Source organism: Xenopus tropicalis, chromosome 1 (genome assembly GCF_000004195.4).
Source record: "Xenopus tropicalis strain Nigerian chromosome 1, UCB_Xtro_10.0, whole genome shotgun sequence".
NCBI classification, from domain to species: domain Eukaryota; kingdom Metazoa; phylum Chordata; class Amphibia; order Anura; family Pipidae; genus Xenopus; species Xenopus tropicalis.
Window position 1 is genome coordinate 127,504,132 of NC_030677.2, and position 23,083 is coordinate 127,527,214.

The 23,083-nt window shown below is 37.1% G+C and overlaps 1 protein-coding gene across 1 annotated transcript in view; it reads left to right on the forward strand.

Moving 5' to 3' along the window:
- The window catches only part of glis3 (GLIS family zinc finger 3), a 193,456-nt gene that overhangs the window by 54,474 nt on the left and 115,899 nt on the right, over window positions 1-23,083 (forward strand). Inside the window, exons 3-4 of the mRNA XM_002934174.5 lie at window positions 4,022-4,229; window positions 11,002-12,109. Of these exons, the coding sequence (XP_002934220.1) occupies window positions 4,022-4,229; window positions 11,002-12,109 (1,316 nt within the window). The remainder of the gene's footprint in view (window positions 1-4,021; window positions 4,230-11,001; window positions 12,110-23,083) is intronic.

Below are 23,083 nucleotides of genomic sequence, written 5' to 3' on the forward strand. Positions count from 1 at the left end.
TTCAGGTAGTACTGGTGACCAATGATAAAATTGGTGAAAGTGTCCCTTTACCATCTGCTATTTGGTGAGTGAAAAAAATGCAACATTGTAATTTAGGATACAGTAAAGTACCGTATATACTCGAGTATAAGCCGAGATTTCCAGCACTCAAAATATGCTAAAAAAGGAATCCTCGACTTATACTTCTATATCTCACTATTAAGTAGTAAGTGCAGTAGCTGATTACCTGTCCCACCGGTGCATCTGTCGCGCGAGCACTCACACACGTCGCGCACGCACGGGTGGGGGGGTGGTTAGCGTGCGTGACGTGTGTGCATGCTCGCGCGACGGAATACTGCTAATAACATTTAAACTTTATATGCATCTGGATATAGTTTCAACTGAGTTTCTTCAGGCTGTGTGCAAATAATACAAATACATCCAGTCTGATAATAATGACCCAACAGGGACACTGGACAAGTTTGTTTATTAGAGATTTGGAGGCTGAATAAACCATGGTCTGCATGTTGTGCCTGCAACCTGGATTCACTCAGCAGCCTTGAAGGTTTGTGTTGGCCCTATTTTTATCATTAAGCTTTAGTCAGAACCAGCAGTGGCAGCAGGTGTACCAGCAAATCCTTTAGTAACCCAACATCATCATTACGGCATGGCCCCTGAATCTCTGCTAGACACGTGTTCTTTTCTTCTATTCCTTCCCGAGTCACTGTGACACAAAGCCAAGCGGAACTCTGCTGAGTCACATGTAACCATGTAGGCCTTTTATTACCCTTTTATTGTTGGACATTCACTGCTGGACATACGCTATTGCTTTTAGGGAATTAATCTGCAGCTGCCAACATTATATATTTATGTAGAATTCACAGGGGGTCACGCTTAGTGTCCTTTTATTAAATAATTTGATTATTGAAACTTAGCAGTAGCGGCTGCATTTCCCACCCTAGGCTTATACTCGAGTCAATAAGTTTTTCCAGTTTTCTTAGGTAAAATTAGGTACCTCGGCTTATATTCGGATCGGCTTATACTCAAGTATATACGGTAACCTTAAAGGGAGAAATTCCACATTTACAGTAAGTTTTTTTTCTATTTTTTAAGTATGTGTTGTGCACAGGTTATTGTGCACAGGTTATTGTGCACACAGGGCATTCTGTTTCTCCATATTTCACATGGCATAGGACAAGGCATTATTTCTTGCTGCTGCAATTTGGAATAATGGTGTGTATTCCCAGTATGGTGCAGAATCACTCTGATGATTAACCAATATATAATTGGCAAATTACAAGAAAATATAAAGTAACACTGACATTTCTTATAATTCCCTATATGTCCTTAACAATATTCCTTAATTTCACCTCTTCCTATTTCCATGTCTTTTCACTGTGGCCAACCACTCCAGATTCTGGACTACATGGGTTCTAAAAAGGAAAGAGAGTAGGGTGACTTAATGCTTCCATTGCTCTTTCTTAGAAAAAAACTGGCAAGTAGGTTTACATGTTTGGGTATGGGCATTAAATAAAATGTTATAACTAGATTAGAATGCAATGCTGAATAGGTAAGAAGCTTGTAGTTATTGGTCCTAAAATGTGCGAATGCGATAAGGCCCTTAGCCTGTAAGCTCTGCTAGGGCAGGGTGATGTAAATGATGTATAATCTATATATAATATAATAAACAATAATTAAAAGAATTCCAAGTTTTTATAAACTGTTTTTATACCAAAAATAGGGACACATTTATTTAATGTCAAGACTAGATTAGGGCTCAATTTTTTTTGTCCCAGATTCGAAGTGCACAACATTTACAGAACTTAATGTGTATGTTGTCTCACTGTAGAGATCAAGTGAAAACAGTTGAGAATATTTCTTTGTTTTTGATAAATCAATACCCACACATAAGTTTGCAGTCTTGCCTGGGCTGTGGACAGTCCCTCCCCCAACTTGTATGTCACCAAAGGTAAACATTTAAATATGGATTATCTGTAAATTCTTGATCGGCTTATAGTCCAAACTCATTTTATTATAGTTGCTATAAAGAATAATTTAATTTGATCCAGATTTAGTGACATATCCAAAATGCACTGGTATTTGCAATATAACATAACAATACATATTCTGTTCATTTGTGTTACGCCAGTAATCTGGGCGTTGCTTTTCCTTCATTCTCCAAGTCTCACCCATCCCCAGTGGTGTTTCCCCAGATCATACTTAATACACATAATACAACATTTTAGGTGTTAGTAAGAACTGAGTGGCAATGTATAAAGTTTTAACAGTTGTGTTTAGTATCAAATAAGAAAACAGAAACAATATTGTTTCTGTCTACTTTATTTTAGTATTTTCCCCATGAGAGTTTTATGCTGGTTGGAGCAGGCAGGACAGAAAAAATATATATATTCCTATCTGCAAAAATTCAAACTGCAATGTTCAAGAGGAGGCATGCAGGTTTTTTTTTTTTTGTAACTGTGTTTAAAAAATAAAAAGCACAGTATTTGAGCTTTATAAATAAAATAAAAGTGAAGAAAACTTTGTTTGATTCTAAAGAAATAACTTTTATCTTCTGTGTTAAACTGTTGTGCCTCTGGTGTGCAAAAAATTAACAGAAGTGTAACGATCCTTGGAAGATTATTATCCATTACAAAGATTACTGTTGTGTTTTGGAAATAGCGTTTGTTTGTAAAAGCATGGTTACCATAGGAAGAGAAAAGCTGCCAAGTTCTATAGAAGAGGAGAGTAAATTCCACTGAGACATTTTCTGTGTGATAGGGCAGATAATATTTCCACTGAGCTCTTTTAATTGCATGTGCTTTAGTTTGTGTCTCTATACTTGTAGGATATGATTTGTGCCCTACTATCCAATACAACCCACAGAAATATATTATTAGGGATATCACACTATTGAGCACTGTAGAGTTTTGACCACATTTGGCTCTGGCTCAAGTAATGGATTGTTTAAGAGCTTTGGTTGAAAATCAATAATTTTTCTTATTTCTTGCACTAAACAATACAGAAAAGTAAACTGAAAGGCACCTTTAGTTTACTCTAAAATAACCACTATGAAATATGGGAGTAGTAGAAGGCTCAGTGGATTGCACTTCTACCTTGGGGTATTAAGGTCCCCATACACGGGCCGATAGAAGCTGCCGATATCGGTCCCTCGGACCGACTCGGCAGCTTATCGGCCCGTGTAGGGGCAGAAATGATCGGACTGGCCGACCGATAACTGGCCTGAAATTGGCCAGATATCGGTCGGCCAGGTTAGAAAATCCCGACATCGCCAAGCGAGCGGATCTGCCCTTGTATGGCCACCTTAAAGTTCCATTCAGGAATGGGCACCATCTGTAAGGTGATTGTATGTTATCTCCTTGTCTTCATGGGTTTTCTCACACACTCCAAAACATAGCAGGTTAATTGGCTCCAGATACAATTGATCTTACAGTGTGTGAATGTGATACAGACCTTAGATTGTTAGCTCCACTGGGGCAAATGATGTATAATTTCTATAAAGGGCTGTGTAAATATATTGGCACTGTATACATCACAGATAATAATCACCCAAATTGCATTTTCTAGTAAAACTCCTCTATATAATGATCTCCCCTTTATGTTGTATTCAAGGGATTTACAAAATTAACTGCTAGTCATTAAACTACATATTATAGCTGATTTTATAGGTGCCCCTGGTATACACAGTACACATGTAATACTATACATTTTGGAAATAAAAGTTTGTCTCTGGTGTCTGCATCATTTGTAGCTATAAATAGGCTCCATTGTTTCAGTCTACCTGTACTCCATAAGGTTTGCTACATATTCCCTTAATCCCGAATAACAGAAAATGGAAAATGAATAAGTGTTAAGTATTTTCACTTGATTCTAAAGGGCCTTCTATTTTCTACATATGTTATAAAGATTAAACCATCTATAACAATGCATACACAAATTGCTGTGTTTTAGTAAAACTACACACCTGGTATAAAAATTTATATCTTCCCTGTCATGGTCTTACATCACTTTTTTGTGTTTTCAGGAAGCTTTGGCTTTGGGCCACAGAGCAAGATTTCAGGGAAAGGCAGCTGCAACAATCTCATGGTCACCAGCAGCCCCATGATGGTTCAGAGATTGGGTCCCATTTCACCTCCTGCCAACCAGGCTGCAACAGCATGCAACCAGATTGGTCCCAGCCTACAGAGGACATTTAATCTACAGCACTTAGCCATACCTTCATCTGATACAAGGTCTTTACTACATTTTTTCTGTTTTTTTTTAATAACCAAAGATAATGAAAAAATCTAAAGGTGCTACTTATTGCTCTATTATTATTATTATTATAAGCAATTTAGTCATAAAACTAAAAAAAACAGTGTTGCATAAAAAAAGTGTTACATGAAAATTGTTCTTAAACTGTGCAGTGCATCAAACATACATATATATATATATATATAGAGAGAGAGAGAGAGAGAGATCATAATGGTGCACGCCACTAACAAAAAATACAACCTGGGTGCAAGAGCCATATAAACTAAAATATTGCAGGAGTAATGCCAGCACACACAGGGTTTCATACAAATGTATATAAAATGATATTTATTGAGAAAAAAAGAGCAAAACAAACATAGCAAGCCTCAACGTTTCAGTCCCCACTGGGACTTTAATCAGGTGGCAAAAACTTGAAGCACCTGCCAAAGTTTTTGGCATTGGTGTGCAAACACTGCAAAGACTACAATTGGCCAGATCTCAATTGGGCAGGTTTGATTTTCCCATCAGGTCAGGGACCGCATCAGCTCATAAATGCGGTCCTCTGTCTGACAGCCAATATGCCTGCCATTTAAAATTGATCGTTTTGGCCTAGGGAGACAATATCTAGATATAAGGAGATGATCCGCTTGCTTGGCAACCTCACCAAACAAGCAGATTGCACAGTATATGGTCTCCTTTCTCTATATTTATAATTACATCCACAAGAGCCATAAATGTCCTGTACATATATACACTTATAAATGGTTCTTAGTTATGTAACTGCTTAGAGATTAGTGATTAGTAATTTATCTCACATGGCTTACTAAAAAGGTGTGTATTTTAATAATGTACAAATATGAGGATATTAAAAGCTACCTTGGAATTACATGTATAACAGCAGTAAACCTTGGGCCTTTATATGGAACTGGAACTTCACTGTGATTTATCCTTATATTTTGCAGAAGCTAGGCACCTCTCAGAAACCAACATTTTACATGATTTAGTTGCTGTGACCCACATGCCCTCTATATATTTATTTATGAATGTATATATGTGTATGTCAGCTATAAATCATATAATTTAAACACAGGTTGTTATTCAATCAGTTCTATGTAAAAAAAAGTTTCTCTATAGTTTATTCTATGTTATACAGGTATGGGTCTATTTTCTGGAATGTTTGGGACCTCTGCCATACGTTTGTTACTAGGTTAGATCCAGTGGCAGATGTTTAGCTTTTCATTAGAGGTTACATTGCTTGGCTTCTTTCTGTACTGGAAAAACTGTGGTGTTTGCAAAATAATAAAATAATCATATAAGAACCTATGTTCAAAAAAAATGAATCTCTTATGAAATATTCATTTTAATGCTGTGTATCCCTTTTAACCCCTATTATAATTTGCAGATTTGCCATGGTGCAGTAACCTATAACAACAAGTTAGGAAATAGCTTAGATCAGCCTTCTGCCTGTAGAACTATGAAAATTGTGCAGTTTTTTCCTTGTTAATAAACATGGGCTTCCGTGTCTTTGAGACTGCATGGCTGATTGCGTTTGTTGAAAGCAAATATGTCTACTTTTAGAGTAAACAGATAAACAAGCAGTGGAAAAATTAATGACAGAAAAGAAAACATTTCGTATGCATTAGATAGCTATGCATAGTTTATAGTTCAATAAATATGTTCATAATGTGATACTAATGGTGCAGTAAACTACACACATCTCTGCAGTGGTGTAATGAAACGTTACTGGCCCCACGGCAACACTCCTATTCCCTAAACCATAAAAACAATGAAAGCTACACATTTATAATTATATTAAAATTGCATATCAGTCAGAATCCCCACTGGACCTTCTATCCACTGGGTCTGCTGCCCATATTGTTATGCTTGTCAAATTTGTCATGACTCTGTGCCAGGTGAGTAATAGAACTTGTAAGAGGAACAACATTTTTCACCATTAAGTAGTCTAAAAATAGTGTCAGTATAACACATACAAATAGCATGCAAGTATTAATATGTATAGTCATAAAAATTTAAGGATGAAAAGTAGCATTAACAAAGTTTTTGTGTCTACATCTGGAGTCCTCAAACTCAACAGGCGGCCAGTTCACAATCCCTCAGACTGTTTTGGGGCCCAGACTATAGTTTGAAAAAAAGCAAGCAATTGTGATATCACTTCATATGCACAATTGCACTTCAGTTTGCACGCATCACATTGTATGCTATTCTGAAGCATCTCAGGTGTTTTCACACTACTTATTACATAACAACCCTTATGTGCTTTTACATATTCAGCTGTGACAACCCTGATGTGCCATTAAAATTAAATGTACAACCTGGACATTTGCACCCCCACCAGATATTAAGATAACCGTGATAATGCGAAGAAAGCACAAAGTACACATTGTTTGTACAATCACAGCTGGGTTGTTACATGATAGACACCCATGTGAGATAGCCCTTTAACTGTATGTAGTGGGATTTACAGTTTATACAACTAACTAGAACCTCAACAATACTCCCCAACACCTAGTAACGCTGGGAATTGCAGTTCATAAATCTTTCCAGGGCCTTACACCTTACTACTCTTCACCAGAATACCCCCACATTCTCCTATCCATGCCCTGTGTTTCGGCGCTGATTATAAAACATCACTTCACCCAGCTTTACCCAGTTTAAGGTTAGCTTACCCAGCTTTGCATACAATTCAGCCATGTTAGCTCCCAGCGCGTCTAACTGCTCCCTCAGGGGTCCTTAAAGGAGAAGGAAAGGCTAGTAAAGAGTTAATCTCAAGCTGCAGGCATACCTTCAGTTGTCTCAATAGTGCCTTTAAATCTCCCCATATTTCACCTGTTCAGAAGATCTGAAGCCAAACCAGAAGAAAAAATGCTGAGCTGTGTAAAGAAAGTTCCCATAATGCCTCACTCCTGCACAGACATGCAGACCAAGTGAACATGCTCCGTTAGTTAGACTATGAGTCAGCTTCCTGCTGATCCACATTCCTAAGGGGGGGGTGAGTTCTTAGCATTCTTGAGGGAGGGGGGAGCAGGAAAGAGCAGAGAATAGAAAGCTGCGTGTCTGCGGCACAGGAATTACAGACAGAAGAAATCTTTTTTTCAGAGAAGTCAGTGCAGTGTTTCTGTGAGTGCTTATGGCTGTATTTACATAGACATAAAGGTTACTTAGTTTTTACCTTTCTTTCTCCTTTAAACTATGGCCCATGGTCATTTACCCGGCCCCTGCTGCGTCCTCACCTTTGGATACTGCCTGCATCAGCGTTGTCCTCGACCCCAGTGCATCACGTCACCTTGTCAGATGAGGTGACACGCTAGGGTCGAGGACAATGCTGACTGCAGGGGCCTGTATCCAGCATGCGGGCCATAGTTTGAGGACCCCTGGTCTACATCTTTATGTAAGTGGTATGTAAAGCTGACTATACATGCACAGATTTGCTTGGGAAGTTTGCCCAATTTTACCATACTCTCAGAACTTCTGGCCACGTATATCAGCCAGTAGTGTTTTGCCATGTCTGTGTATTACTAATATTACAGAACTGATCTGTTTTGCTTGGAAGAGATGATCAGTGGCTACATTAGTTATCTAACTAACTAACACACATAATATTTAATAAGTTAAAAAAAAATTAGAAGGTGATGTATTATAAGGAGGACATGACATGTCACGTTGCCCCTGGTATGCTGTATTTCTTCTGTTAAGCACTGCATGAAATTAAAAGTATCCATCAGGCATGAGTCAGTGGAAGCAATTCTGTTCCGCCACATGCTCTGAGCCATAATAATGATATATTATTGTTGCATTTTAAAATTATATTCTGGTTTCCTAGGTGCTCTTCATAGTGCATTAATGGACTTTTAATAAAGATACAGAGAAAGATAAGTAGAATATTGTAGAATTTATGCTGTGATTAATATAGCCTTAAAACCAGAAGCATTGACAGTCCTAGAGTATATATAGTATATACATATACCTTTCTGTTTTAAGGTGGAATTAATTTGCATACTTATGGCAGTTCCAACAGTAAACTTTAAAAAGCATTAATAGCAATCCACAGCTATTGGATTGCCTATTTTCAGAAGAGAGTCTTAAATGTAAAAAACAAATATATATATTCTGTTGTGACATTAGTCTTAGGGTTCTGGAGCTGTAACAAGAGATAAAAAAATGTAAATCATTAGGATAAAATTGTAAAGCTGCATCACAATACCCAATAATCCTAATTACATCAAAATTAATTTATTTACATCAAAATTAAAACAATTAAAAAAAGTGGCTGGTCAGCCTACTACTTAAAATACATTAAAATAGCAATCATAAGTGTATAAAAATGAATAAGAACAACTCTTCATATACTCTGAAAAAACCAAAGCAGTTCATATTAGATCTTAATATAAAAACAGAGTTCATTGGGACTGTGCACTCAAACTCAAAGGGAAGACCAAGGAGATCTTAGACTGGTTTATGATAAACAGCGTTAACCTCGAAAAGTGTGGTATATCTTATAGGGCCTATATAGTGCCAATCCGTCTCCCCAACAGCCTGTGCCAGGTCACAATTACTTAGGCAGACTGCGGTGATATTATTATTCTGCCCCCCCCCCCCCATATTGCAGGCACTAAAGTTTAGGGAGTTTGCAGCCCAAGAATTTATATTTTTTGACCGTCGACCGGAATCTCTGCTCACGCTGGCTTTATGCATCCATATCTGCGCCAGCCCTCTGCCACCAACTCACCACAGAGGTCTCCTGTATTGCCGTGTCAAGATTTACAGTGTTTTTTTTAGGTTAACGCTGTTTATCCTACACCAGTTCAAAAACCCTTGGTCTCCCTTTTGGGCTTAGCTTATGTGCAGGGTGCCAATGAACTCTATTGTTTAAATTTAAAACAAATACAAACTGCTGCATTTTTTTAGAATGATAAGAATAGTTGTTCTTATAAATTTTATAGGGATGCTCCAAATCTAGGATTCGGTTCTGGACTCGGCCAAGATTTGGCCTTTTTCAGTGGGATTCGGAATCCATGCAGAATCGAATCCGAATCCAATAAGTGAAGTCAGCAATAGCAATACCTGTCAGGTACAGCCCCATGTGTGAGACTGACAGGCAGACACCTAGGTACTTGGTACCCTTTGTATATTTGTTAGGTGATTTGACAAACCAGGAGAAAGATAGCTCTGCATAATAAATATTTTAATGAGAGCATAAAGTAACAGATTGGTAAACAGTAGAATTAAAGTCCATATACATATCAGATGTCAGGGCAGGCAGCAAGCTGAGGCAAATCCATAGATAAATTGAAGGTCAGGACTGGAAGCAGGCAACAATAAGTACATAAATCAGGCCAGGGGTCATAACAAGTAAAGAAGAGACAAGGTGAACAAAGCTGGGATAGGAACTCTTCTCAGGAACACAGGATAAAGGGGCAAGAAGGCTAGATCTATGATCCAGCAAAGAGCAGGAGGTGGGGGACTGATTAAATAGGTCCTTGATAATGGGATTATTGGCATGTTGCCTTAACAAGACTGGGGTGGAGACTGTGATGTCAGCTGAGCTCAGCTCAGTAAGGAAACAAGACTACAACACCCGCTAGTGTTTAACCCTGACAATTCCTGATGCCACCAGAGATTTTCTTTCATCATTCTACCTGCAGTGCTGCAATTTGCTGAATTGTTGTTGTGGGTTATGGCAGTAGTGCAAATTTGTCCAGTAAATGTGCTGCCAAAGCACAATAATCATATTCAACCGTAGAAAACTGTGTCCTTTATACCCTCTTCACTCTTAACAATGCATCATGCATGGCTACTCTTTGAGAGACTGTTTTAGCTATATTATATTATTATTATTATTATTAGAAGGTGTGCAAAGGCTCCATTACCTATAGAAGTTGTCTTTAGACTGACATAAGAGAAACCATTAAAAAAGTTGCAAAGTAAGACTTACATGGATTAATATTCACTATATTTATTATCTAGTCTACAGTATGAATGTACGTATATGTATATGTAATTCAGTGTTGCCATTGGTATCAATATTATTTTATCAAGATATACAAGCTTATATATAACATATTTGTTAAGAGCAAATGCATTTTTTTATTCTAAAATTGATTACTGAGATTAAACATATTATTTCTCGATTTCTTCTGAGCTTAGTACATTTGAAAATCAGATGTTAAGTTATTTTAGGCCATGATCCAACCCACCCAAACCTGAACCGGTAAACTCTGCCCAAGTGAGGCCATTAAATGCATAAATGACAATTGGGCCGTCTGTAACTACATGTGTTCTGTCTAGCACTGACAGACAACTAGATTGGTTCTGGATAAATAAAGGAGACTGGTGTTGGTTTCAAACAGTAATGTATTACAGAGATCATGATAGCCCTTTGGGTTTTTATTTTTTTTTCATTTTCTGGATCTATTGCTTGCACCCTTTTTTTTACAGTGAGACACAAGTAAGTCCTGCTAGATTGAGTTAAATATTGCATTATAGGACTGTTGTATAGTACAATGATTTATTTTACTAGACTGATCCATTATTAGCAGTTGACAAAGCATAACATCACACATTGTGTAGAAATGTTCTCTGTGCCATTTTTTAAATTTAATATGTATTGTAATTCATGAGAATCTAGCACTGTATAATATAACTAAACAATGTATAATTCAGTTGGCAAACAAAACATGTTTTAACTCTAACAGATTTATTACACTTAAGAATAATCTCTTAAATATATATTCTCCTTTCCTTTTTTTCTAGATCTCTTATGTCTCGTGAGTCTCTCGCCTCCACCACATTAAGTTTAACTGAGAGCCATTCAACAATGAGTGTAAAACAAGAATGGTCTCATGGTTATAGGATCCTACCATCAAACCATGGTTCTCAGAACAGTAGCGATCCTGGAGATATTCTTAGCATTCCCCCAGGAACATCTATGTCCAATAATAGTGTCACAAACTCATTGCCCTCTTATCTATTTGGTTTTGAGAGCAACTCTTCGCCGTATCCCAGTCCCAGACATTCTTCCACCAGGTCCCATTCAGCCCGATCGAAAAAAAGGGCACTTTCTCTGTCTCCACTGTCTGATGGTATTGGAATTGACTTCAATACAATAATTCGCACTTCTCCAACATCTTTAGTTGCCTACATCAATGGGTCAAGAGCATCACCAGCAACCATTTCCCCCCAACCTGAAGTGTATGGACACTTTCTGGGTGTGAGAGGCAGTTGTATTCCTCCATCATGCGCTGGATCAAATTCTCAGAGAAGTCTTCTTGCCACCACTGACAACATCTCACTCCCTGAGAATGTGACTGCAGAATATCAGCGTATGCAACAGCTGGAACAAAATAATTTACAGTCGGATCCCATGAACAACATGGTAGTTAGGCAAGGTGTTGGAGTGGCTGACAGCCAGTCAATAGGTGCCTTAAAAAGTGAAAGGGTGGAGGACTTTTCAGGAGGCATGGCTACGCAGACTCCACTTCCTCTTCCAGCTCCTCCTCCTCATCAAGGCCCTCCTCCTCCATACCATGTCCATCAGCACATGCATCAACATGACCTTTTAAATCATTCCCACCGCCTTTCACTCCCACCAACTGATACAGTGCCTTTGCTAGAAGAGGAGGGTGAGATTGATGATTTCAATGGTAAGCACTGTTGCCGATGGATTGATTGTAGTTCAATGTATGAACAACAGGAGGAACTTGTACGGCACATAGAAAAAGTTCATATAGATCAGAGAAAAGGTGAAGACTTTGCCTGTTTTTGGGCTGGATGCCCTAGAAGATACAAGCCCTTTAATGCCCGGTACAAATTGCTCATTCACATGCGTGTCCACTCAGGGGAGAAACCAAACAAGTGTACGGTAAGTTTTATAAATGCACGAAATTATGTGGCTATTTTAAATATATTTATTATTTTGTGACATGTCTATTTAGGATGAGTTGTTTAAAATATTTGTTTTGCAATAGTGTTATTGCTTTTTGGTAAGAGGAAATTAATTTTTTAAGCTGATTTTAATGAAAGCAGTAGGTTGTGTCCTGTGATATTTGTAGTCTTTTGGTGCACGGTGATTAGTGCTGAAGCTTTGCAATACAGGTATTGTGAGTTCATTTCTTACTAGGCACTGTCTGCATGGAGTTACTTTAGTTTCTCTGCTCGAGGGGCCCGCATAAGCACCGAGAATTTTATAGTTTAATCAGGACTCGATAAGCAGGAAATCTTGCATGCTTGGCTGGCATTACATAGATCAGTGCTGTCCAACTGGCAGCCCGCGGGCCGCATGCGGCCCGCGACCCCCCTCTGTGTGGCCCCCCACCTGTCTGGCTGCTTTGATGGCTTACTCTTGTGTAAGCTTTAAATGGTATCAGTACTGTGATTAACTGCCCCCCCCCCCCTGCATGGTTCTCACCTCAGATTCAGGCTGTAATCTGGCTGTATTGTTTAAATATGTAATCACCTGTGTTGTTCACACCTTTTAATCTCTGCATTGTTCACCCCCTGCAGTGTTCACACCTCAGGCTCAGGCTGTAATCACCCCCATTGTTCCCCTGTTCACACCTCAGGAGCAGTAGAAACCCACAAATAATCCCTGCACACTACAAAAAGAACATATACTGAGGTGGTACTACAATTAAAAAGTTTTTTAATATATAGTTATTGTGCAGACTGTAGGAGCAGTGCCAGCATTGTGTCACTGTAGGCTGCCTGTGTGTGCCATACACACAGGCAGCATAGGGCAAGCAGAGTATGGCACACACAGGCAGGGTAGGGAAGGCAGAGTATGGCATACACAGGCAGAGTAGGGCAGGCAGAGTATGGCACACACAGGCCAAGTTTGGCACAAACCAGCCAAGAATGGCACACACAGTGAAAGTATGGCACACGCAGGCAGGGTAGGGAAGGCAGAGTATGGCACACACAGGCAGAGTAGGGCAAGCAGAGTATGTCACACAGGCCAAGTTTGGCACAAACCAGCCAAGAATGGCACACACAGTGAAAGTATGGCACACACAGGCAGGGTAGGAAAGGCAGAGTATGGCACACACAGGCAGGGTAGGGAAGGCAGAGTATGGCACACACAGGCAGGGTAGGGCAGGCAGAGTATGGCACACACAGGCCAAGTATGGCACAAACCAGCCAAGAATGGCACACACATTGAAAGTATGGCACGCAGGCAGGGTAGGGCAGGCAGAGTATGGCACACACAGGCAGGGTAGGGAAGGCAGAGTATAGCACACACAAAGGCAGGGTAGGGCAGGCAGAGTATGGCACACAGGCAGGGTAGGGCAGGCAGAGTATGGCAGGTTTTTGCTGTACTACAACCATTAATATGGGTATGGTCATGTGATAACATGGGTGTGGTTTCAAGTGGGTGCGGTTTCAAAAAGGGGAGTGGTCAAAACTGGCTTCCATTATCGGCCCTCCACCACGTAGGTCGGAAAAATTCTGGCCCTCGGTACAACAGAAGTTGGACAGCACTGACATAGATTACTTTAGTCCCTTACAATGTAAAAAGTGCTACACAGCAAATACTTCACACTTGCTGCAGTGTTGGATGAAGGCAGATATCCCACTACCATGGAAAACATTCAGTGTAGTAAGTCCAAACCAGCAGCACACTGAAGTAGTAAAAAGCAGTGTTTTTTGTGCCAAAAGCAGGCATTTTGGATTTACCACCAGTCCTTTATCAAGGCCTGATTAAAAACTGGTTGTAAGCCCGAAATGTCATATGTTTTTAACACAATAAAAACACTGCTTTTCATCACTACTTCTGTGTGCTGCTGGGATGGGTTTATTACTTTAGTCCCTTATTTATCTGCTGACACACTAATGTGAGAAATGAACAGCCAATCACCTGTTCAATCATTATTTTTGTCTACCTAAATGCTGTAGCATAGTGTTGCCAAAGGTTTGCTGATCAAGAAGTAAAAGTTTAGTGTAATAAAATAAAAATGAGGAAATTTCAGGTATACTGATGCTATGAAAATAGAAGTAGTTTCACTTTAAAGACTGTAGAAATAGTGCTTTATATGCAAACATATCTTGTGACTTCTGTGACTAAAGGGAAAGCTTTGACTCTGCTAAATTAGGCTGTGTTCCAACCCTCTGTATAGATCATGGCTGGCCGATAAGATCTCAATAAAATGTTGTGAATTGTTGTCCAGTTGAAGAAGAGCTGTCTGCCTGGTTTTAATAATACCTGTCCGGTCTTCAAATATTTTGCAGTTAATTCTAAGATTTTTTTTTTCTTGCAAACTGTAGGTAGATCAAAAATATACATTTTCCCTTTCATCTGATATGCTTGGTATGATTAAATAAATAAAGTCCTCTATAATATCATCTTCATCTGTCAGAAGTGAAAATTATGCAGCTTTAGCAACATCTGGTAAATATCAAATGCATCAGGACTTCATAACCCATGAGACTTAAGGGTCTCTCAAACACATAAGACACATGACGAAAAACGAAGAGGAGATGAAGCTCAATGAAAAGCGTGTGATTGACAGTCACTCAAGAATCGTGAAGGCAGCAGTGAAATCCTCTCCAGATGTGACTGTGATGGCCCTGGAAAAAGAATACCTGCCAAAAAAATCCAAACACGTACCTCAAACTTAATTTAGCAGTGGGGTGTATGCTACAATGTTTTCACTTTTTCTGCCCAGGAGAACATATTGAGTTTTGTGTTTAAAGAAGCTTGCTGTGCTAGCTGCTTGTAGTTGTTTAAATTAGTAGCAGATTGTGATAAATGTTTCATTGCAATTTGTTTTTTGAACGACTAAGGGCGTTCCAGCTTAAACATTAAGTTGCAAAAACATCTTTTATCTGACAGTGTTTGCATAACTGACTGTTAATTTTACTCTTCAAGCCTGGAATTTTAGGACCCTCTTGCACGAGCAAAGTAGTTTGTCAGATTTTGTTGGATGACAAAATTTGATGAGTTGTGTTGCATTCAATTCTGTCTGTTTATTTACACAGGCAACAGCCAAAACAAAAATGTGCTGAGTTGTAACTTTAAACAACCTAAATTTAATCCATTCAACCTTATGGTACTACACACACATACTATCTCTCTCACACACACTCCTACACATTATATAATATATCTTCTGTAAATGCTCATAGTCAGATAGGGGATCTGAACCTCTATGCTGTCATGGAACCCCAAAGTGATATCTAATATTCTTATGTGTTATGTCAGTTGTTAATTATACACATATTTTACTTTTAATTAAACCATGTTGTTGTGTGAGGACATCCCAGCATAATGAATTGCTTGTATGAGTTGAGTCCAATAAAACAAGTTCATTGTAAAAGGCAGTTCCAACAAAAGTTTTTTCTGTAGGTTGATTCAAACAACAGCTTGCTTATATAAGGTGACCCTCGGTTAGGTTTTTATGCCTTCAGTAACAGTGAGCCCCACTGTAAGTGACATCCCTAGGCATCAAAGGATATCTTTTAAAGAAGTTAGGTAAAAAACAAATAAAAAAAAATTATTTTCCAATGGTTTTGGGAAAATAAACATAATAAAATAGCTGAGATTTCATAAAATGTCTTCAGTGATTGTAATAAACTCTTTTGAAAAATGTTGACAACATAGAGGAAGAAAGGTAATCTTAATTTTCATTGAAACATAAACCAATATCACTAACAACGACTGCTCAATGTGTGAAATGTATGTCATCCCTTATACCTGTTTTGAGATATGTGTGATGGATTTTAGAGCTTCTGTCTAGCAACAAGTTATTATTCCTCTGATTCTGCTGAGAATTACCAGATGAACCATTTCATTTTTAATAGCAAAAAATTAAAATGCATAGCTGGAAAAATGGCATTTTGTGTACTATCTAATGACCATGGCATAGTGGTTATTATTGCATTGTAATATGACCAGGCCACTGTGCACTAGTATGTTTTTGCTGAATTAATTGTGGTTTTTACTCACTTTCTTTAATTATACTGGTAGGTAAATTGGAAACTGACTCCAGTTTGTTTTTGTCTCAGTTAGCAAGTGTGTTAGATTCATTGTTACAATGTCTAATATGAATAGCAAAGCTTTGTCTGTAGCATAAAATATGTTGATGCTCTATAAATACGAATAAAATAATGGTGTAACCAAACTCTTCTTATATGGACAAAAAAACAAGATGGTAGGAGTTCACAATAATTTTAGGAATGCACTAATGATTTGGTCGCATATTACATGCCTTTGTGCCATAACATAAGGCCATTATTTCACCTTCTGTCTTTTCTGTCCTTATGCATCATGCTGAGTATGTATAATAAGTCATTTGTATATGCTCCTGTGCTTGAATGCTGTATTTCCTGTTCAGGTGCTTGCTGTTATGCCGAAGAAGAAATCAGAAGCAAATTTTAGACCACATGGGTCAATGAGGCAACTTGTAATATTCTTACTCTTGCAGTAATTTGTTTTTTAATTGGAAAATGGTTTACATATTGTTGAGAATAAGAAGTCAATACCTTTAAAATGCTAATACCTGATTTCTTTTTGGGTAGCAGATTATATAATCATTCATATTAGGTCAGTTGCCAGCATTAATGCTGTCAGTCCTGGAACAATTGTTTCCATGAGTAGCCAGCAATCAGACCGGGTTGTCAAAAAACAGGTTATTAATTTATTACAGTTTGTAAAATGGTCAGATATGGTGTGTTGCATGAATGAAGTTTATTTTACTTTCTCTTATTTGGACATACAAACCAATAGAAATGATAGAGATGATGTAACCAAGCAACCTGATGATATAACCAACCTGTAGCAGCCAATAAGATATTTGCTATCAAACAGGTCTCTAGTAAATGCTACCAGTTGTATATTTGTGGATTTTTTTGCTTTAGTGGATACATATACACTTTATGTGATTTGTTATACCTATCTTTTTTTATAAAGTGTTGATATTACAGCTACTATTAGTATTATCCTTGAGCATAGTTATTAGACAGAATATTCCCCACAACTTTGTCTTAAAATACTGCAAAACCTGATGCCAGACAGCTGTTTTTGGAGAATTATTGAATAAATCTGCACCTTGAAGTATTGTGCCTTTTTATATATTATCCCGTATGTATGGGGTATATTAATTAGGTTTACCAGAGTGGAATTGACAGTGGATAGAAAGTTGAAGGTCATAACAGCGAGGGCAAAAAAAGAGATTATGTACAGCAAATGTATTTACTGTCATATACTATGGTCATCAGAGTGTTAACATAAAACTTTACAAATGGATTGTGAAACAATCCAGGTATTGCCTTATAGTGTTACATGGATAACAGGAGGGAAAAAAAGCCCTGTCAAAAACAGCATGGGTAATATAAGAGAGTATTTGAGGGCTGATGGGAATATAACACTAAAAGAAAAATATAGAATATAATGTAAGAGGTAGTATTATCCTGGGCAGCATTAAGAAACAAAGGCTGGAATCTTGCCTGAAAGCATACTGTTACCATTCATTGTGCTGGGATCTCCATCAGAAATTAGATAAATTAGTTTATTAAAATGTTTTAAAGATCACGAAAAAAATTGTTTTGCTACACAGAGAAAAGTTTATATAATATGAAATGAGAAGAATTTCCTTTTATAGGTTTGTTTTGCTGCCCATAATACTTTAATATTCCCCATCTGTTCATAAACAAGCAAGCTCAATACAAACAATTGTTTTAACAGCTTATTTCTCATTGGATGCTGTCCTTAAGCCATGGGCTGGCAGGAGCTCAAGGAAAAAATGACAGTTTGGGCACTTTCAGAACATTTCCATAAATGTATTAAAATGTAGTGAAATTGTTGGTTTTGCTTGTCTTTACTGCTCAAAACTTTCAACATTACCCCAAGAGGATGACAGAGAGTAAACAAGGGCACTGCCATAGTTCAAGGTCTAAAGAAGCTAGCTTATGGTTATGTGTTCCTGGTAACGTCCAACCGTTGCACTGAGAGCTCGGCTATGCAAACAGGCTTATCAGTACCACAATAAAAATCATTGATTTTAATTAGGAATCGTCACCTTATTTTAAGACAAGGCTACCATTGTTCAGTGGAAAGCCTACTAACATGCAAGGATTTCTTTACAGTGGCTTTAGGTAATCAGTGTGACAAAATTTCAGTCCTGTGACCTGATAGCTCTTTTCAAGTGAATCAGCTGCACTTGTTGGAACTTGTTTGACGTATTTGTTTGATGGCAATTAAGAACAAAAGTGGTTACATAGAGTAACAATGAGTTCTTCACCATCTGTTTGTACAAGTCTTATGTATGAACAGAGCTATTGAATGTCTCTATGTGCTTTGCACACTAAGGTGTTTATCAGTTTCATCTATGGCGACTGTCCTGCATGTCTGTATTAGACATTTTCAGACGAAGCTGGCATGCGCTTGTGGCTTTTTTATTGTCTGAGCCACCATGATCTGCTTACATGTGAGCTGAGAAAGTAAGGTACTGATTACGAGGCTTAGGACAATGTAAATAAAATTAGCTTGTCATAGCAGCCTGTGCCAGTGTATTATTATTATTATGCCTCAACGATTAACTGCTTAAGCATCATGTTGTATTTTATTTTTTAGCTGCTTTTAAAAATATATGTCTGCGTAAGTTAAAGGGGAACTATCCTAAAAACAACAATGTTGTATAAACTTTGGTATTTTGTACTGTTTCTGTAATAATAATTTTTTTCTTGTGTCAATTTTTTTTTTTTAAATTTTGAAAGACAGCACTAATACATTATTAAGGCAAACAGAGAACAGATCAATAAAGCATTCAGTTTTCCAACAAAAAATTGACCAATACAAATTCTGCATGTAGAAAGATTGCTAAGAAGGGGATAGCAAAAATATACTTGATTTTTAAAAGCAGTGCAAAATGTTGTAATTGGGTGTAAATTTCTTATTTCCATGAGATATGGCCTATTTGACTTTTGAATTGTCATAGTAATTCCCCTTTAAGCAAAAAAGCTGCCAAGTCTTTCTCTGTAACAAAGAGCAGACCTTCAGTTTTTGTTGCAATTCATGATGAGATTCCTTAGTTTGATATTCATGTGCCTTTAATGGCTTTTCTTAGGTAATACTTATATAGATCATTAAACATACATTGCAGAATTAAAGAACAATTTTTCCATTGTGACAAGGTTCCTGGAACAGTCACAGTTTACTTCCCCATTGAGGAAATAGGAATCAGTGTAAATATGATTCAGTGAAGCAGGTCTTATTCTAATGTGTTTGCATGGTGATTAACAGAAGCAAGAGAAAAGATATTCTTATGGTGTTTATGAGACAAAAGTGTCATGCCTATGAACAGTGTTCTTTAAGGTACAATAAAATAAATAGTGAGAGAGTTAATAGAACTCTCTCTGTCTTTATTTTTTACTGCTAAATGTTCACCTGAGGCTGATGTCACGCGGGCTGATCTAAAGGCTGAGAATCAGCCCCTATGCTGGCCTCTACTTCCAGGTACAGGCTCAGGGTAAGGCTGACTTCAAAATAGGGGCTAATAAAAACAGGCCGAGAATCAGACCCATGTGGCATTATCCTGTGCTTTGGTGAATGTTCTCTCAAATTATAAGCTTTCCCACCCACCCAGGGCACTAAAATCAGTGGTTGGGAGCTTTAACCTAATAACAGTTAGCCTAAGATTTAGGGTGACTTAGGGTGATTTAAAATAAATGCACAGAAGTCACCATCTATAGTGAATTGACTTTCTTCTGTTATGTTACAAAATCAAGTGCATTAATAAATCTTTAGTATAGTATGAGGTAGTTGTTCATAACTATAGGCTGAGAAGGGACAGTCAGGTTGGCAAAACAGTCAGGTCTGCTTTTGTAAGTAACTGTTACTTGAAGTTCCCAAACCTATCAGTGAAAATCGATCAACATCACCTTTAGGAACTTTTCATATAAATTAATATTTTGAATAATAGTTTTTTAGTGTCCTTTTATTCCTTTAAGATATATTGATTTCTGCTACCATCAATACTTAGTAGTTCTACACTGTTTATATAAATGGATATTAGTAGATTGGATCAACACTCCAATTATACATTTGAATGTAATTTACTGCATATCATGTTGTGTCAAATTTCAATGTTAGTTCTTTCTACCGATATATTCAAAAAATAGACATTTTATGAAATAAGGTTTGGTCATGTTGATTGGCTGTGAATTTAATTTCACAGGATACCATTGATATAAGATATGTATATATAAGCACAAAAAATGTATTGTTGTTGAAGATACATATCTTGTTATACTGGAAAGCTGTGGCCATTAATATTGTCCATTTAAATATTTGAACAGTATCAGTGTAGAGTTGTAGGTTATTCCTAGGCCATTATAGTAGTGCAACTATTTTCCCTTCCTTTATCATGATGTTTTCCTTATTTCCAAATTGCGCCTTACACATTTCTTTCCTACCATAGTTTCAAATTTTTTAAAAAATGTCTTTTTTACAGTTTTATCAAAAAGGACTTTACAGGTTTATTACAGGACAAGCATTTTGTTTCTGTTTATCACTTATTTTCACCTCATACAAAGCAGCTGACATTCTACAAATTGCTCCTAGACCCTGAAGCAAAACTGTAGCATAGCATTACAACTTAAAGCAATCAAGCAAAAAGGAAAATAAAATATCTGAGATTCCTCTGATAATACACTTGCATAGTCGGATGTGTTTGACTAGGAACAATTGGCAATTCAAGTAACATGAGCTTCAATTAAACAAGTCCTGCAACTTTTTGCTTAACTGCTTATCAGTATTGCAGTCATTTTTGAAAATGAAAAATTGTAAAGCATTTGTCACATTAATGTACTTATGATGTTGCTCGGTTCTAGTTTTAAATAAAGGGCACATCTTGATGTATAAATGCATCACTCTCATTAGTGAATAGTGATGACAATTTTTTCCATGTGTTTAGTAAAAAAACTATGTCATAGACCAATGTTTTTTTTTCTACCTACTTACTTTGATTTACATCATATACAGTAGAGTGCTACCATTCTGCCAATTGCATAAATTCAACTTCAAATTACAACATTATATGCATTTAAAATGCCATTAAAATACAAAATCAGAATTGTCTTGCATCACCATTAAAATAAGCTACTCATGTTCTGAATGGTTAATAAGTATTTAGGATCTAAATTATGAATGTGTGGTTTAATACATGTCTACTACATATACAAAATAAAATATATATCATAGTGCAAAACATGGTGCACTCTTATCTCTGATATCACATGTCCAGGTACTATTAAATTGGTATTATACTAAAAGAGTAATATAACAATGAACGTATATGGTATTTGTGGTCAGTTTTTTAAAAATATTTATGTACTAGTTTTAAAAATTATTATTTTATTTGCTAAAATAACTATCCTGTGTTAGTTGACAAAATATAAGTTTTTACATAAAGTATGGTACACAACGATGGCCCTCAACTTCCAAAAAAACTACAGTTTCCTGCAACTAAGTGAGTTTTCAGCTGTTAAACTCTGGGAGCTGTAGTTCTGTAACAGCTGGAGCATTACAAGCAGTACATCCCAGATTTATACACTGAGTGGCTTGTAGAAACAGCATGATGAAATGGTAAGCACAGGACTGGCACAGTATTGTTGTCCTTCCTTGGCTTTGCTCTGGCCAAAGAAAAAGCCTCCTGTTAATAGTTGGCATGTGTTTGATGGAACATTAGAATTAATGCAGGTCACAGGCTATACTTTGCTTTCTCTGTTTCAGTGTTTGGCAATAGGAATCAATATGTTAAGCCAAAGTACTGCTCTTATGTAAAATAAGTCATTTTCATACACAAGAGACATGTCAGAACAGTTGGGCATTGTTAAAGAAAGTGAATTTAACGGAAGAATTGTTTGTGTTTTGTGTATTCAAGGAAAAAATTCAGTTGACTAAATTTAGTGAAACCTACGGAAACAACGGTGCAGTCATTGGACTTAAGTGTTTTAACATTTTTTTTATATTTGGTAACAGATTACAGCAGCAGATTACAGTAGTACCTTTTATTTTACCATACATGAGAATGGCAAAGATTAATGTATTTGACTGTACTTTTTTCTCTGTTAGTTGCTATTGGACTTATTTATGAAAAGGTAAAATAGAACTTACAGGTCGCCAGATGGAACACAACTCTATTATGGTATTTTTGTGGCATATTAATCAAAGGTTAAAAGTGAGAAATTACCCTCTGATCCTTTGATAAATATTCCCCTAAAAATCCTATACAGGTGTCAGAATTTCCTTCAGACAACCCGTGGCAAGTTCTAGTTAACCTTTTTTTTTTCAATATGGCCCCAAGCCACTTTTCTTGTCCTACAAACCTCTGTCTGTGATCACATGATCTGATATAAACTAATTTTTAAGTTAAAACTGTTTGTATGCCAACATGATAGTTTCCAGATTAAAAAAAAAACAGTGGTGTGATTGTATTGGCAGACTCATAGACATTTCTTTTACCCAGACTTCAGAAAGTCTGCATCAAATGCAAAGTTGTCAGTTTTTCTTTAGGCCTTAAGTGGCATACTAAACAGAACTGGTTTCCAGGGCTCTAGCAATGATGTGACAGTACTACTACTTGCCATGATAATGCTGTATTGGTCTTACGAAAATGTCAGCTTTACTTCCGAAAATACAAATTGTTTGAGCTGAAAGTATTGTTAAAAATCAAAAAAATTGATTTTAAAAGAACATTCATTTCCTTAAATCCTCTTTATTTTTCCCAAACAGGAGTTGCTCCAGCAGCCATTTTAGGAGCATTGGTGCTTATTCTTGGAAAACAATAATGTGTTTTAAATTCACTTGAAACTGGGTCAAACAGAAGATATTTATGTGATT